The 15,870-nt window shown below is 44.0% G+C and overlaps 1 protein-coding gene across 2 annotated transcripts; it reads left to right on the top strand.

The window, feature by feature from the left end:
• The first annotated feature begins 190 nt into the window (after nucleotides 1–190).
• On the top strand, nucleotides 191–15,309 carry carhsp1 (calcium regulated heat stable protein 1). Of its 2 annotated transcripts, none has more exons than XM_058375749.1 (4): nucleotides 191–398; nucleotides 11,370–11,589; nucleotides 13,195–13,317; nucleotides 14,841–15,309. In XM_058375749.1, exons 2-4 carry the CDS (start codon nucleotides 11,399–11,401, stop codon nucleotides 15,001–15,003), a joined length of 477 nt encoding a protein of 158 aa, XP_058231732.1. In that variant the 5' UTR covers nucleotides 191–398; nucleotides 11,370–11,398; the 3' UTR covers nucleotides 15,004–15,309. The 2 variants fall into 2 exon arrangements, with proteins under 2 accessions (XP_058231732.1, XP_058231741.1); XM_058375758.1 differs by lacking the exon at nucleotides 191–398 and adding an exon at nucleotides 456–594.
• Nucleotides 15,310–15,870: the final 561 nt, after the last annotated feature.

Below are 15,870 nucleotides of genomic sequence, written 5' to 3'. Positions count from 1 at the left end.
ATTTTCCTGGTGCAGCACGACACGGAGTGTTATAGGCGCGTCCCTGAGCCTGTAAGGATTTGAATGATGATTCATTTCGTCATTCAGCGTGCCTTCGAGTTATATTTTGGATATTTACGGTAACTTTCCATGATGACGTCGATCTGAGCTAACCTGGCGGACACGCCCATTAGAGGGCGCGCGCTGCTCCGTCTCTCCGTCTCCTCGAGCAGGAGGTGCGTTAATCAGCAGCAGCTGTGAGCGCGCGCGCTTCTTAATAGGGATATGCTTTTTTGGACGCACGTATATTTTTATTATTATTGTTATTAATATTATTATTAATAATATCAATAAACAGCCGTTTTAAACTTGTCGGGACTGTAAGCTTTATCTGTTTACACAGAGGAAGTTACTTGAAGGTGAGTTTCGTTTGTTTGCTTGGATTGTTTAACGTGTTGTACAGGACAAAGTTTGTGTGCGCGCGCGCGCGCGCGCGTGTGTGTGTATGTATGTTTATGTGTGTGTGTTAGGTCTTCTGAGTTGTAGTGTCATCACGGGGCCCCAGTCGAGGTCTATTTGTTTTGTGTGTTGTTTAAAGACCCTCACATTGCGCAGGTATGTTGTGATATTCGATATTTCCTGCAGCATGAAGTCGATTAATCGAGTGAAGATCGAAAGTTGTGTGTAGAGTGAGATGAAAAATGATCCCGTTTGTTTCGGTTTGAGCTCCAGGGAGGAGTCACAGATGCTTCGAGGCTTCAAAAAACAATGCAAGCTTTTCGGATCTCCGAGCTGATTTTGATCAAACACAATTAATGCTGTGTTTCCTCTTTAATTTTGTTTTGTTTTAATTTTGTCACGTGCCCTGTAAATGATTTGTATATTCACGTGCATCTGGTGTTCGTATGCAAATGATGTTGTTTTTCTTTAATGTGAAATAGAAAGTCTGAAATAACGAAGGCGCTGTGAATAATAATGTTTATCAGAGAGCAAACAGCAGAAAGGGGGTTGTGTGTATAATGTTGTGTAGAAGCTGGGTTCAGTGTGTGTGTGTGTGTGTGTGTGTGTGTTCATGGAAAGCTTTTTTTTCTGGCTTTATCAGAAGCTAACAGGCTGGTGGAGAGAGAGAGTGTGTTAACTTTGAGAACATTAAGATGATGATGATGATGTGTAGTTGTGGAGAATAATGTACAGTAGTGTAATTTCACCTTTCACACACTTTCAGGTAAACAGTGAGATTAGACTGAACTGTCCCTCGTGACTTGTTGACCTTCAGTGCTCCAGATGTGGAAATCTCCACCTGGTGAACCTTTAACATCATCACTGAAAGGACACATGGAGTTCATTTTGTGCCTGAAATCTTACTTAAACCTACAGAATCCTCCACCATGATGAGGAGCGGTTCAGTTTGTTTGTTTTGTCTGAGAATGTGTTCCTGTCTCCATCTCAGCGATCAGAATCAAAAAACAAAACTGTGTCGGGTTTCTCGATTCCATCCAGTGGTTGAGCAGATGTTCGTATTCACAGCCCATTGATTTATTAAGCAGTGTATTTATTCAGGTTCATAATCAGTTAGAACAGCAGGTAGTGAAGGAAGTGGGTTGGTTTTAGAGCCAGTGATGCTGTTGTGGTGGCAGTCAGGACTAATCCACATCCACAGGAAATGACACCATGTGAAGGTGTATCTTCATCAGACGTACACAACATGTTTCAGTGTGATTCTACAGCAAACAGAGACATTCTAGTCCATGAACAAAGATGCATTTAGTTTGTGGTGACAGGCAGTTTGGGGAAGAACCACATGTGGGTGTGAAGGTCAGGGTTTCGAACGCTCTCAGCTGTAGGGCGTATTTCTGCTCTGATTTGTGCTGAATGAATAAATGAAAATCAGCTGGTCATCCCAGGTGATTCATCCCCAGCACTCTGAACAACTCTCTCATCTCCACTTCGGACTCTGCTCGTGACCTCGGGGTAACCCTGGACTGTCCTTTTCCTCTCATGTTGCTAATGTGACCCGTTCATGTCGGTTTCTTCTCTGCAACATCAGAAGGATTTGGCCGGCTCCATCCACACAGGCTGCTTGTTCAGTCTCTGGTCACTTCAAGACTGGACTGCTGCAGCTCTCTACTCTCAGGTCTACCTCCGAACACAAATGATCCATAATGCAGCTGAGTGACTTGTTTTCAACCTGCCTAAGTTCTCCCACACCACCACACTGCTGCTTCTCCACTGGCTTTCAGTAGCTTCATCAGATTTAAAACACTGATGCTTGTCTACAAAGCCAAGAATGGACCAGCACCATCTGACCTCAAAGCTCTCATCACTCCTCGCACTGCACCTCCTCGCTCCCTCAGCTCCGCTAGCACTGCTCCACCATCTCTCAGGGTCAGAGGTAGGTCTACATCTAGACTCTTCCCCTAGATGTCTGAACAGAGGAGTCACTGACCGTCTTCAAATGCCGACTGAAGACCTACCTCTTACTGAAACTCTTAAACTAGCTCTTATAAACCTCGGAACACAGTTTTTATGCTGATGGTGTCCTCAGTCTGTGACCAGTGTTAATGTATTCATTGACAGAGACTTCACATCGTTGCTCTGGATCATCTGCTAAATGCCAGAAATGTAAATGTGACCATTGTCTCAAAGCAGCTTTACAGAAATATAGAAATATAGAAAGTCCCTAATGAGAAGCCTGAGGTGAAATCGACATTTCAGTGATCAGCTTTGGCGTACTTTTATATTTTCGTGTTGGTCAGTGAGTGACAGTGTATATTCACTGACCGGGCATAACATTATGACCACCTGTCTAATTTTCTGTTGGTTCCCCTTTTGCTGCCAAAACACCCCTGACCTGTTGAGATCCACTAGATCCCTGAATGTGTGCTGTGGGATATGACACCAGGATGTTAGCAGCAGATCATTAAGTCCTGTAAGTTGTGTGGTGGGGACTGCATGATAGATACTGACCACTGCAGACCGGGAACACCCCACAAGAGCTGCAGTTTTGGAGATGCTCTGATCCAGTGGTCTAGCCATCACAATTTGACCCTTCATCAAACTCCCTCAAATCCTTACGCTTGTCCATTTTTCCTGCTTCTAACATCAACTTTGAGGACAAAATGTTGACTTGCTGCCTAATATATCCCCCCCACTAACAGGTGCTATGATGTGATCATGATGTCATAATATTATGCCTGATCAGTGTATAGTGATCTCACACAGCCGTATATGTTTACTGCCTCAGCGTTGTGCTCAGGTACTCTGTAATGATGTTGGGCTAAATTCTTTAGTCTGTACCTTCAGTGTGGTAACAGTAACTCCACTTCACACCACCTTATTACTGATTATTGTCCTTTAATGATCTCACCTAAAGCCATAACCGTGACTGAATTTCGCTCTGTTTAAATCAAGGCTTGCTGTTTCCTGATCTTTCTTCTCCCTCTAACCACTAATGCTGGAATGTTGTCTGCCGGGTGAAGAGTTACAAACAAAGAGTCTTGTGCAATACACAGTCCTGCTGGCAGTAGTGTTGTGTTTCTTTTGCTCCCTGTGGCAGCATTTACAGGGTAGAGCGTCCAAGAGCTCGCGCCTCGTGTCTGCACATGAAGGAAAGGCTGATGGGCGTCGACGTGGTCGTGTTTGTGGAGGTTCTGTGTTTGGGTGGCGTGGCGTAACGGTACATGACGCTGTTGTTCTGGAGGATTGAGATTGAAATGCACGAAGTTCAAAGCTCAGAGAGCGGCATGCGGTGTTTGCGCGTCCTTTTGTGTTCCATGGCTTTGATGTCGTGGCTTTTATTATCCTGCAGCAGGCACTCAGTACCGCAGTCATCACACGCGGCGTGGAATCTTGCTGCAGGAGTTAATTAGGCCGTGATGACAGCGTAATAAGTCAGCAGACGCGCTGTTAGCGACGTCACGCATTTGTCACAGTAAAGACGTCTTGGAGATAACAATCTCTTACGGTTTTCTCAGGAGACCTCAAAGTTCATACACGAAAACAGGAACTTAACTTACTTTTTCCATAATGTTAATGTAACTAGAAATGGATAAATGTGTGAGGTTTAATAAATGAAGCCAGGCTGTGGGGGTTTAAGAGGAGACCTCAAGAGTGTGAAGCTAAATCCTCCTGAACAGCCTACAAGCTGTAGAAGAAATTAGTGTAGCTTCCTAACGAGGCGTCAGAGGATCATCAGCTCTGATCAGCTATCTCATCATTTCCACACACCGTCTCTCCGTCTCTGAGCTGCTGAAAGAACAGAGCGTGGCCTTGATGTGTTTCCTGCTGCTGCTGAAGGCTTGGGATTACCTGTTATTTCCCACAACTCCGCTTTGTCTCCGTGTCCTGTGGAAAAATTTCGAACGTTTGGTCGTGTTGAATGAGTCCCCCCTCGAAATCTCTTACTTTAACCCAAATGCAGCAGCATTTATTATTATTATTTCTCGTCACTCTGCGTGAGAGCTTCTATTTTTTTTGGAGTGACAGACTGCGTGATAGGAAGATCCTCTACTGGCAGACCTGAGATCTAAGAAAATGATGAAGTTCTGCATAGTTAACACCAACTAACCAACTAACTAACCAACTAACCAGCACCATTACAGAAATGACAAGGTCGTGAGCTCCGGGTGGTCGTGAGCTCCGGGTGGTCGTGAGCTCCGGGTGGTCGTGAGCTCGGGGGGTGGTTGTGAGCGCAGAGTGGTCTGTACTCAGACTGTTGATCAAGGATGGTATTGAAGAGTTTCCTTTACCATAGTTCCTCCTTTTTTTTTTTTTTTTTTTTAAAAATACTCATTTAATTGTGGTCTGATGAGGAGCTTCTCGTGAAGTCTGTGGTTAAAAATTGTGTGTGTGTGAGAGAGAGAGAGAGCATGTCATGATTGTAGTGATAAACATTTTGCAGTTTATTGATATAACGAGTCTTTCGCTCTCTCGGTGTGGACGGAGACACTGAGCCTCATTTTATTAAAACTGGATGCAAATCACTTCATTTGTAAATTCTTCACCGGAATTTTTACACAAGAAAAAACGGTTTTATTTGGAGAAGTTTGTTTATTTACCGGCTTCCTGGGATTCTGTTCCCATCTCACTGTACAGGTTATGATTGATTTCAGTTACACAGATAACATATGAATAAACCTTTTCTTAAAACTGTTAGCTGCTTCATATAAAATGTGTTAATATTGGACAAAAGTAATGGCACCTGCTTCATTTTTCTTTGAATAAAGGTGTTTGTACGTGTGGTAGTTGACACACTGCAATGGCTGAGCCCCACACACACACACACACACACACACACACACACACACACACACACACACACACACTTGCTTTGAACACATCACATGACCAGAGCACCCCACTCCACCCCACCCAGTCCCTGCCTGCAGTCTGAGGTTGAGCTCCTTATTGATCTGAACAGGAAGTGAGGCGATGAGACAACAGGATGACGGTGTGACCTCCAGAGTTACACCTCTCTGCTTTCTCTGTCGAATAATTTGTCTTAAACTCCCTGTAATGAGCTTCCACTGATATAATAATTGATGCAGCTAATTATGGCTAATCTGCACCTAATCAAACACTAACATCATTAACATCATTAACAGATAAAATGAAATAAAATAAAACCTACAATTTCTGTTAAGAAAAAAAGTTCTGTTAAAAAAGGCTTCCATCGTCAGCTGCTGTGAGGTAGAGATGAAATGTCCTTGTGAGAAATTTCATCTCCATCAGCATGTAAAACACACACACACACACACATTGTATTATGAAGTGGTAGGATGAGTCACAAGTGCTTTGCACCTTGCAGTTGCTTGCTTGCGTGTGTGTGTGTGTGTGTGTGTGTGTGTGTGTGTGTGTGCATGTTTTTTTGGGCTTCACTATATTTCATATCTGTGACAAACTGCTGCACTTATCAGAGCTGTTGGATATCTAAAGATAACAATATCAGTATAATTTAGTAAAAAGCGTTACGATAATGTTGCCATGGTCACGCCCCCATCGGTAAGACTGTTTACAGCACGGTCGTCATGGTAACCTCGTCCCATGTCGTCATGGTAACCTCGTCCCATGTCGTCATGGTAACCTCGTCCCATGTCGTCATGGTAACCTCGTCCCATGTCGTCATGGTAACCTCGTCCCATGTCGTCATGGTAACCTTGTCCCATCTAAAACTTCATGTCCAAATTGCCAGAACTCAGTGCTTCAGTTCAGTTCATTCAGATGGTTCGGTTCCTGCAATCGAGTTGATTCGGATTCGATTCACTTTCTCACTCGATGTTCTCTCAGACCAGAGCGTGATGTGCGTGTTCTTTTTAAACTTGAAATAAAGGATTAACATGAGGGGGGAAAAAGTGGTTGATTTTAAAGTAGTTCTGTTAACGGTTTCATCATGCCCACGTGTTCACGTGAATCATCACAACGTTTCTGCTTCCTGAAGCAGAACCAAATCATGGTGAGGTGAGCCGACTCCACCGTGCTCCATCTGCTCGTGTGGGTCATGTGATCAGCGACAGCAGCTTTTTAAAACGACGGCTGGCTGAAACGCAGCCCCGACTCGTCCCCTGATGTGTTTATAACGTTCAGTGTGGGGTTCAGTGTGGGGTTCAGTGTGGGGTTTGTCTGTAGCTGGTCCTGTTGTTTATTTTTCTAGCTGTACTCGGAGATGGTCGTCTTCCCTCGGCTCATCTCTCTCTGACAGCTGCGTGAACTTCCTGGGTTTCCATCCTGCTTTCCTTCAGCTTATTAACAGCCATGTTTCATCTCTATAGCTGCTTTCCTGTGTGGGGCCTCTGGGACGTCATCTCCCACACACACACACACAGAGTTATGGGGCACTTTGGAAGGAGGGAGCAGGAAAAATTGCTCAATTATCTTCCGTCAAGCGGTTTCATTTTCTCATTATTGAAGCTGCTAAGTGAGATGTGGATAAGGTCATAACACACACACACACACACACACACACACACACAGTCCTTCTGCTCTAGTGCCTTAACATGTCTCCTGTATCTGCTCGAAGCTCATGAGCTGTGTCTCCAGAGGAAAAGCTGTTTGTAGAAATGCTCACTCACGTAACGACTCCTGCAGCTGTTCCCTTACAGATGTGACACCTGAACTCGTATTGACTTGCAAAGTGTGTATGAGCTCAGCACCTGTGTGTGTGTGTGTGTGTGTCTCACAGGTACAACAGACGTTCCACAGAACCAGATTAAAAATATGTGATTATTGCTGTGAAGTGGAGGTTAAAGGAAGGAGTCTCAGGCTTCATGACAGTTCTTTACAGTTTATGGATTTTCCTTTTCTCTTATTAACAGTTTATCTTTCTGAATAAACAACAATTTGTCTCTCGTAAACATCTCCTGAACAGTGCGAGTGCTAAGAAAGTGTACAGCGCTTCCTCAGTGCTTTTGTTTGTTTTTTTTAAATGCGAGGTGTGTTCGTCTAGCAACAGGGCCAGCCTGTGTGTGTGTGTGTGTGTGCTCGGAAGGGAAGGGAGCTTAAAACAATTTCCTGTTCTGTGGTTCTGACACTATATGTGGAACTTGTACATCTCTGGTGTTTAAATAAACCCTGTGCCTCTGTGTGGGTTTACAGTGTGCTCTGTGTTAAAGAAGTGTCTCTGCACTCTGGACCCCTAACCGCTCGATCCGGGTCAAAAAGTGTCTCTGCACTCCGGACCCCTAACCGCTCGATCCGGGTCAAAAAGTGTCTCTGCACTCCGGACCCCTAACCGCTCGATCCGGGTCAAAAAGTGTCTCTGCACTCCGGACCCCTAACCGCTCGATCCGGGTCAAAAAGTGTCTCTGCACTCCGGACCCCTAACCGCTCGCTCCAGGTCTGTTTTTCTAGCCGTCAGGAAATGGGTTCTGCACCGTGGCATGATGACACTGTGATTTAGGCTCCTATTGTGTTGCTGGCTGATGAAAGCAGACTGATTTGCCCCTGGAGGCAGACTGTCCGGGTTAAAGGTTGGAGGTGTGAAGAACAGAAAATTCTGTCATGGTGAAACGTGATGAACTCATCCCCGAGGTCTGAAGATCACTCAGGTCATTGAAATACCACAGACGTGAGGCAAGGCTTTATAAATGTTTTAGGTCTGCAGGTAGACTCAGAAGAAGAGATGATGATGAAGCAGTCTGTTGGTGTGTTCACGAGAAGATTCCACTCTCTAGTTGTCTTCAACACTCCAGAAATACAGGTTTTAGTTTTTTAGCTAGTGGATGTAAATATGATGCAAAAGTGAAAAACGTTGTTGCTAGGCAACCGTAAATCCTGACGCCTTATTAGAAATGTAGCTAGCTGCATAAGATTTTATAAGACCTGGTGTTGATATAATAATAAGTTAAAATGTTTTAAAAAAGAAGATTTTTGGTGAACATCTTATTGAGACCGTAGGTGTTCGCGGATTTGTTTAAAACTTGCACTAAACCTAAAGTCCTGCAGTGAGGAAACCTTTTTGTTGATGCAGCACACACACTGGGTTTTCGTTTTGTTTTGTTTCTGACCCGTTTGCCAGGACGAGGTCACGACGGACTCATCGAGCGCTCGGAGAAGGTCAGGGAAGGAGAAAAAGCCGGAAAATAACAGATGATGTGTAATCGGAGCAGACTTTATCTCCTGTTTATGGAGCTTTTATTCAGATCCTGAGCACGAACAATGAAAGGTAATTGGAGTGAATGATGTAATCTGAAGGTACAAAGGAGCAATTCTCACAGGGTGTCCTGTCCCACGGCGTTGCCATGGCAATGAAGACCCTGGTGCCAGTTTTGTAGGTTATTTGGAGTTTAGTATCACATAGCATGCACATTAAGAACGGGCGACTCGAGGAAGTGTGGGCGGGAACTTTAGTGTGGTTTTGATTTACTTTTCGTAGTGCAGATGTGAAATTGATGTAGGGAATGATTATTTCATTAAGGAAGTGCCAAAGAGCTTAATTTTCCTTTTCTAACAAATCATACAATTAAAATCATACACTAAACCCCACCCCTAACCTTCAGCCTTCACATTTACATTCATATCCAGGTGCATTGTCCACATTGTTGTGAACGTCCAAGATGTTTGTATGCATGGTGATTTCTCCTGTTATAAAAGTGTGTGTTCTGTCTCGGTACGAATACATTTATTTGCTCACACTGAAGCACAGCTGTGTTTTAGTGCATTTTAGTGACTCCTCCTCCTCCTCCTCATGAACAATGAAGTGTTCATTAAAGTCTGCTGTGTGACTAATGCCACACTATTAACTGTCCCTAGAAAAGTGTTTCTCAATACAAAAAGAAAAAGAATAGAGAGACTTTTGACCAGGTAACACCAGAGATGGTTTTATAATGCATATTTATTGTCTGTCTAGCTCTGTGTGTCTGTCTGGCTCTGTGATAAATCTCTCACCTCACATCCCTGAGGTGTGTGGTTCGGTTCTGACCTGCTCCTTTTCCTCCTGTGTTGACTGCCTGCTGACCGTCAGGGTTAATAACACAGTGTAAAGAGGACACTCAGCACCAGTAGCTCAGCAGGTTAGTGATGTGATGCAAGTGTGTTGTGGAGCTGATGCTCAGGGTGTTGAAAGATAATTGTTAAGGAAAAGAAGGAATGTTTGTAAATTTCCCATTGGGATGAATAAAGTTTCTATCTCTCTCTTTCTCGACCCCAGTAGCTTGGCAGGTTTGTGGTCTTGTGTGTGTGTGTGTGTGTGTGTGTGTGTTGTGGAGCTGATGGTCAGGGTATCCTTTGATTTATCCACCTGCAGAAAGAGAGAGGCCTTGTGATAAAGAAAGCTCAGCAACCCGGGGATTCGAACCAGGACTAACATCTCAGAGAGAGAGACTGAGAGTCTGAGACACCAGGACTCTCGGACATGAGGCCTTGCTTTAGTGTCTTGTATAAAGACACTTTATTTTCAGACCTGCTTCATATTCTGGTGTTTATTTAATTAATTATCCGATTATAATTACCTACATAAATGTTACGTACATACAATTTTTATGCCACCTGCCAGCATTAGACCTGCATACTTCTAGGTCATTTGGAGTTAGAGGTTGTGTATTTGTGATCGACGTCTGGACATCACTCCCTCCTCCGGAGCAGACGAATCGTCCTGTTGAGTGAAAGCGAGCGCTCAGGTTCAGATCTCTGACTCCAAACCAATCAATCCGGCCATGAAAGAGGAATGAAATCTTTCTCCAGATGCGTATCATCAGCTGGTCGTTCTGCGTCTCCTCGGCAAACAGACAGATGACGGAGGGTGTGATGGAGGAGTGGAGGTCATCAGGTCTCCGTGCAGTGATCCGCTTCTCTCACACGCTGCTTATTTCACACGCCGCTAATTATTCAGCAACTGAACCTATTGATCTGAGCAGTAACTGGATTTGGGGAAATGGGGACATGTGCAGATTCCATTAAATAATAAAGCGGTGTGTTGGACGTCTTTGTGGATGAAACCTGCAAAATAATAACAAAGATTCAGCCAAAGTATGACACCTCACCTCGAAGTACCTGTTAGTGGGTGGGATATATTAGGCAGCAAGTCAACATTTTGTCCTCAAAGTTGGTTAGATGCAGAAAATATAGACAAGCATAAGGATTTGAGCTTTGAGTTTGATGAAGGGCCAAATTGTGATGGCTAGACCACTGGATCAGAGCATCTCCAAAACTGCAGCTCTTGTGGGGTGTTCCCGGTGTGCAGTGGTCAGTATCTATCAGAAGTCGTTCAAGGAAGGAACAGTGGTGAACTGGAGACAGGGTCATGGACGGTCAAGGCTCATTGATGCAAGTGGGGAGCGAAGGCTGGCCCGTGTGATCCGATCCAACAGACGAGCTACTGTTGATCAAACTGCTGAAGAAGTTAATGCTGGTTCTGATAGAAAGGGGTCAGAATACACAGTGCAGGACGGGTCAGGACTGGAGGAACCTTCAGGATGTGGTGAACAGATGAAGCAGTTTGGAGGATGGTTTAATTACACAACATTATTTTGTGGTCAGGTGAACAGACAGGTTTTACTCGGAGCTGGAGTTGATTTGAGAGTTTATTACTGGTTGAGGAATGTTGCAGAGCCGGATTCATTACACTCATCCCAGTAAAAGAGTCTAATGTTTACTAAAATGTTTAAATAAAGATCTACAGCTAGTACACTAAATATTTTTGCATTTAGTTTTAAATAACATTAGCAGTACATTTACATGGACTAGTTTTTGTTTGACTCTCTCTAGAGTTTCTGACCAGGGAAACGATGCACTTGTTTAGATGTTACCCAACCTTCCATAACGCCTGATCAGCTCGCTGGTGTATTTTCTTGCAAACTTTATCCTGTACATAAATAACAGCCATGTTGTGCTTGCTAGTTAGCATGTTTAATAACTAAACCTGTGCTAAGAGCTTGTTGTTTGTTTTTCCTCCACAGTTCCAGAGCTGCAGTGTCCTGCACACATCATGTCCTCTGAGGCTTCATCCCCGGTGCGGGCAGCTCCGTCCACAACCCCTCCGATCTCCCCTACTTCCCCCATCTCCCCTAGCTCTCTGCGTCTGCCCCCCTGCCGCCAGAGACCCCGCTCACCCTCGCCCATGAGGGGCTTCCTGATCCCCAGCCCACTGCCCACTCGCCGCAACCGCACCAGCTCTGCGTGAGTACACACCGAGAGCTTCTTTGAGCTATGAGGGTAATGTAGCTAGGGAAGGGGCGTGTCTATTTCATATATATAGCTACCAGTTTAGCGCTGAACAGCTTAGTTCCTGAAGCTATTCTGTGGAAGTGTTCAGCGTCTTCAGTGTCACTGATGTGTTTCTTACACTGTTACATAAACATGAACACAAGAACAAAGTCTAGGTTTGTGTAATACTCATTTATCTCCTCTCACCACACTCCATTCACAAAACCCGGCAATAAACCCGGGACGTTTTCAGAATTTTTTTTCTCAGCATTGTGTTGTAAACCTATTTAATCTTTTACTTTAAAAAAAAAAAAAAAAACCCTTTGCCCTTTCCCCCTCTATTTAAATGGATAGTAATATCTTTATTGTATGAGGTTGTGTCATGTTACTGGGCAGGTGTATTATTTTATATTTATTATAAATGTTAACATGCTTCATGGAAGTGTGACACATCAGTGACCTGAATCTAAACTGTTAAACTGAAATGTTTTAATCTGATTTGGAATCTGAAATCGTTTTGATGATGATGATGATGATGATGAGCCGTTCACATGCTAATGAAATGCACTAAAAGTTTTGGGACACTCCTCTAAATCACTGAGGTCAGGTGTTGTTGTTCAGGGGTTGGGCTCGGCCCCTCAGTTCCAGTGAATGGAACTCTTAATGCTTCAGCTTCATACCAAGACATTTTGGACAATTTCATGCTCCCAGCTTTGTGGAGACAGTTTGGGGATGACCCCTTCCTGTTCCTTTATACCCGATAGAACACCTTTGGGATGAATTAGAGTGGAGACTGTGAGCCAGGCCAAAACTGTCTGTCTTTACCTGCACATGAATGTAATATGGAGTTGTCCCGCCCTTTGCAGCTATAACAGCTTCAACTCTTCTGGGAAGGCTTTCCACAAGGTTTAGGAGTGTGTTTATGGGAATTTTTGACCATTCCACTAGAAGCACATTTGTGAGGTTAGGTGCCGATGTTGGACGAGAAGGTCTGTCTCACAGTCTCCACTCTAATTCATCCCAAAGGTGTTCTATGGGGTTGAGGTCAGGACTCCAAACTCATTCATCCATGTCTTTATGGACCTTGCTTTGGTCACTGGTGTGCAGTCATGTTGGAACAGGAAGGGGTCATCCCCAAACTGTTCCCACAAAGTTGGGAGCATGAAATTGTCCAAAATGTCTTGGTATGAAGCTGAAGCATTAAGAGTTCCTTTCACTGGAACTAAGGGGCCGAGTCCAACCCCTGAAAAACAACACCTGAACTCAATGATCTGGAGGGGTGTCCCAATACTTTTGACAATACCCTTTACTAATTATTTACAGCAGCCTCAGTTTAACAAACAGAACTAAAGAAAGATTGTGTCGTAACTAATCGACTAGTTTTCAGATCAGACAGGAATCAAAAGCTGTGCTACAATATTTATATATATTTATAAATAAATAAATAAATATATATATAATTAAACATTTTCTTTTTCAACTCTATAATTTTTCACATTTTATAATATAATATAACTGTGTAGCTGATCCAAAGAACATTAAAAATAATAACCTGTTGCTTATTGCATCCACCTGCAGGACGGCCAGGGCAGCCGAGGGTCCACTCTTCACCGGGGTTTGCAAGGGCTTCTCCCGGTCTAAAGGTCACGGCTTCATCAGACCGTCAGACGGAGGTGCGGACATCTTCGTACATATCTCAGAGTGAGTGACATGTCTGTCACACACACACACACACACAACAACTGAGTGTTGTGTTAAATTTAGCATAGTTTGGGGGGGGGTATCTAATCAGCCAATGATGTGGCAGGAGCTTGGTGTGAACGTTCCTACAGATACAGAAGTCAAGAGCTTCAGTTAAAGTGTGATCTCTGTGACCTTACAGACTATTCAGTTCAATTCAGTTTTACTGGTATAGCACTTTTTACAATGGACTCAAAGTTTGGAATAAGTGCGTTCTGGTCTACAGGAATCATCCACACACTGTAGTCAGGGTTGGAGTATTCCTTTAGAACTAAACCCCAGTGAATGTTGAACATGTTGAAACTCAAACTAGAGGAGCAAATGTATGAATGCTGAAGGCCACACTACGCTGTAATACAGTACACTGCATTCAGAGAGGCAACAGTGTGTAATTACAGGCGCGTGAATGCAGCAGAACAAAGCAGGTGTCCATGCAGAGAAGATGCTCATGACTGTGTGTGTGTGTGTGCGCGTGTGGCTAAATGTTTTATGGGTCATGGTTTTTAGGTTGTTTTTCTGTGTGGGATAAAGGAAGACCGGTGAAGAATGAATAAAAGGTAAACGTTATAGAGAAGCGGCCGCTGTTGCGCGTCATCCTTTTGCGTTGGTGTAATCAAAAAATGGTCTGCCTTTTAGCTTTTCTCCTTGGGAGCGGAAAAACAGATGAGAAGTGGACGGCTTATTGTTGTGTTCTGACCCGTGTGAAGAGGAAATGGACTGGTGTGACGCAGAAAACGAAAGAATGCGTAATTAAGCCTTTCAACATAACAAGTAGCGAAAAGCACGTTTAGAACAAAAACACTGATTCACACAGAGGTGCTGATTTCTTAAGAGGAGGTCAGAAGAGGACACTTCAGTTTTCACTGTGATTTGTGAACACAAACATTATCCTTAAATATTATTCAAATTATTATGTTTAAATTTACGCTGCTGTGTTCTACTTTTCGTTGCCTATTGCATGTCACCTGAGAGAAAACTTTGCTAGGTTTGTGCCAGAGGTCATCAGTGTTGACCAAAGCTGCCCTTGGTGGATCTCAGCAGTCCACTGGGTCAGGACGCACTGCTTCATGAACAAACATGCAGAGCTTTTCTTCATTCTGATGTTTGATATGAACGTTGACTGAAGCTCTTCACCTGTGTGCGCATGTTTTTTTTGCACTGTGCTGCTGTCACATGATTGGCTGATTAGATAACTGCATGAAGGTGTAGCTGTACAGGAATTAGGAATAAAGTGGATGGTAAGTGTACATAGCATGCCGCTGCATCATAAACCTGTCACAGACGCTTCAGACCCTTAGCATGCTATCTCCTCTATGTACCGAGTCCCTTCAGAGCTCATGGAGAAGTCTTGGCTATAAAAACACGGCAATTTTTTTACTTATCACGTTGTACACACATTTATTATTCACATTCGTCCAAACGAGCAGTAAAAATGTCACATGATCAATACTTTATTACATTTTGAACACTGTGTTCTCCTGCAGTATCGAGGGAGAGTACGTTCCAGTAGAAGGGGACGAGGTGAGCTATAAAATCTGCTCCATTCCACCCAAGCATGAGAAGGTTCAAGCCGTGGAAGTGACCATAACTCACCTGGCACCTGGCACTAAACACGAGACGTGGTCAGGAACCGTGATCGACTCCTGAACGGAGAGACCGGTGCTCAGTTTTTTTCCTGGACCGCTGTGGTGATGGCCGGCTGTGGGAGAGCAGTGTGACCGATCATGAGCAGGTGGAAGAAGACGTTTGCCTTGATGCGTATATTTTTTGTGAATTTTGATTAAAATCTCATTAGCTTTTTTGCCCTCTCTCTTTTGAAACAAAAGGAGAAATCTTTGCTGACCCGATTGCTTACACTAACCATTTGTACTTCTGTATTGTTGGTTTTGTTTGTTACTCATTTTGGTGGATTACAGAGACATAAATAAATAAAGCCTTAAATCATGTGTGAAAGACACGGCTGACTGAATGACCACTTTTCAGTTTATATTACTTTGTTTCTAAACAGCTCATACACAGGGCTTTTATACTCCCCTCCTTTCTCTCTCTCCCGCTCTCTCCACCTCTTTCTCCTCTCCCTCCCCCTTTCTCCTTTCTCTCCGCCCCTCTCAAACCTTCCCTCCCTCCCTCTTTCTCCTCTCCCTCTTTCTCCTCTCCCTCCCCCTTTCTCCTTTCTCTCCACCCCTCTCAAACCTTCCCTCCCTCTCCCCATTTCTCCTCTCTTCCCCATCTCCCCCCTCCTTTCTCTCTCCTCCCCACTCCCCCCCTCGCTCTCTCTCCCCCTCTCCTTTCTCTCTCTCCCGCTCCTGTTTCCTCTCTCACACCCCACCCCTTCTCCTCCCTCCCTCCCACACCCACACACACACACGTTTTACCTGGGAATTCAGTGGTACCTCATGAGGAAGTATCCATATCCAAGGATGACTGAAGTTGCAATACACAGGGCCTAGAGCATCACACCAGCTACAATATCAACAATAAAAAGCTTAAAGTCAAACAGCAGCAGCAGACATT

The sequence above is a fragment of the Hemibagrus wyckioides genome, linkage group LG02, assembly GCF_019097595.1.
Source record: "Hemibagrus wyckioides isolate EC202008001 linkage group LG02, SWU_Hwy_1.0, whole genome shotgun sequence".
Taxonomy (NCBI): Eukaryota; Metazoa; Chordata; class Actinopteri; order Siluriformes; family Bagridae; genus Hemibagrus; species Hemibagrus wyckioides.
Note: the sequence above shows the minus strand (reverse complement) of the source record. Positions and strands in the feature narration are given on the sequence as shown.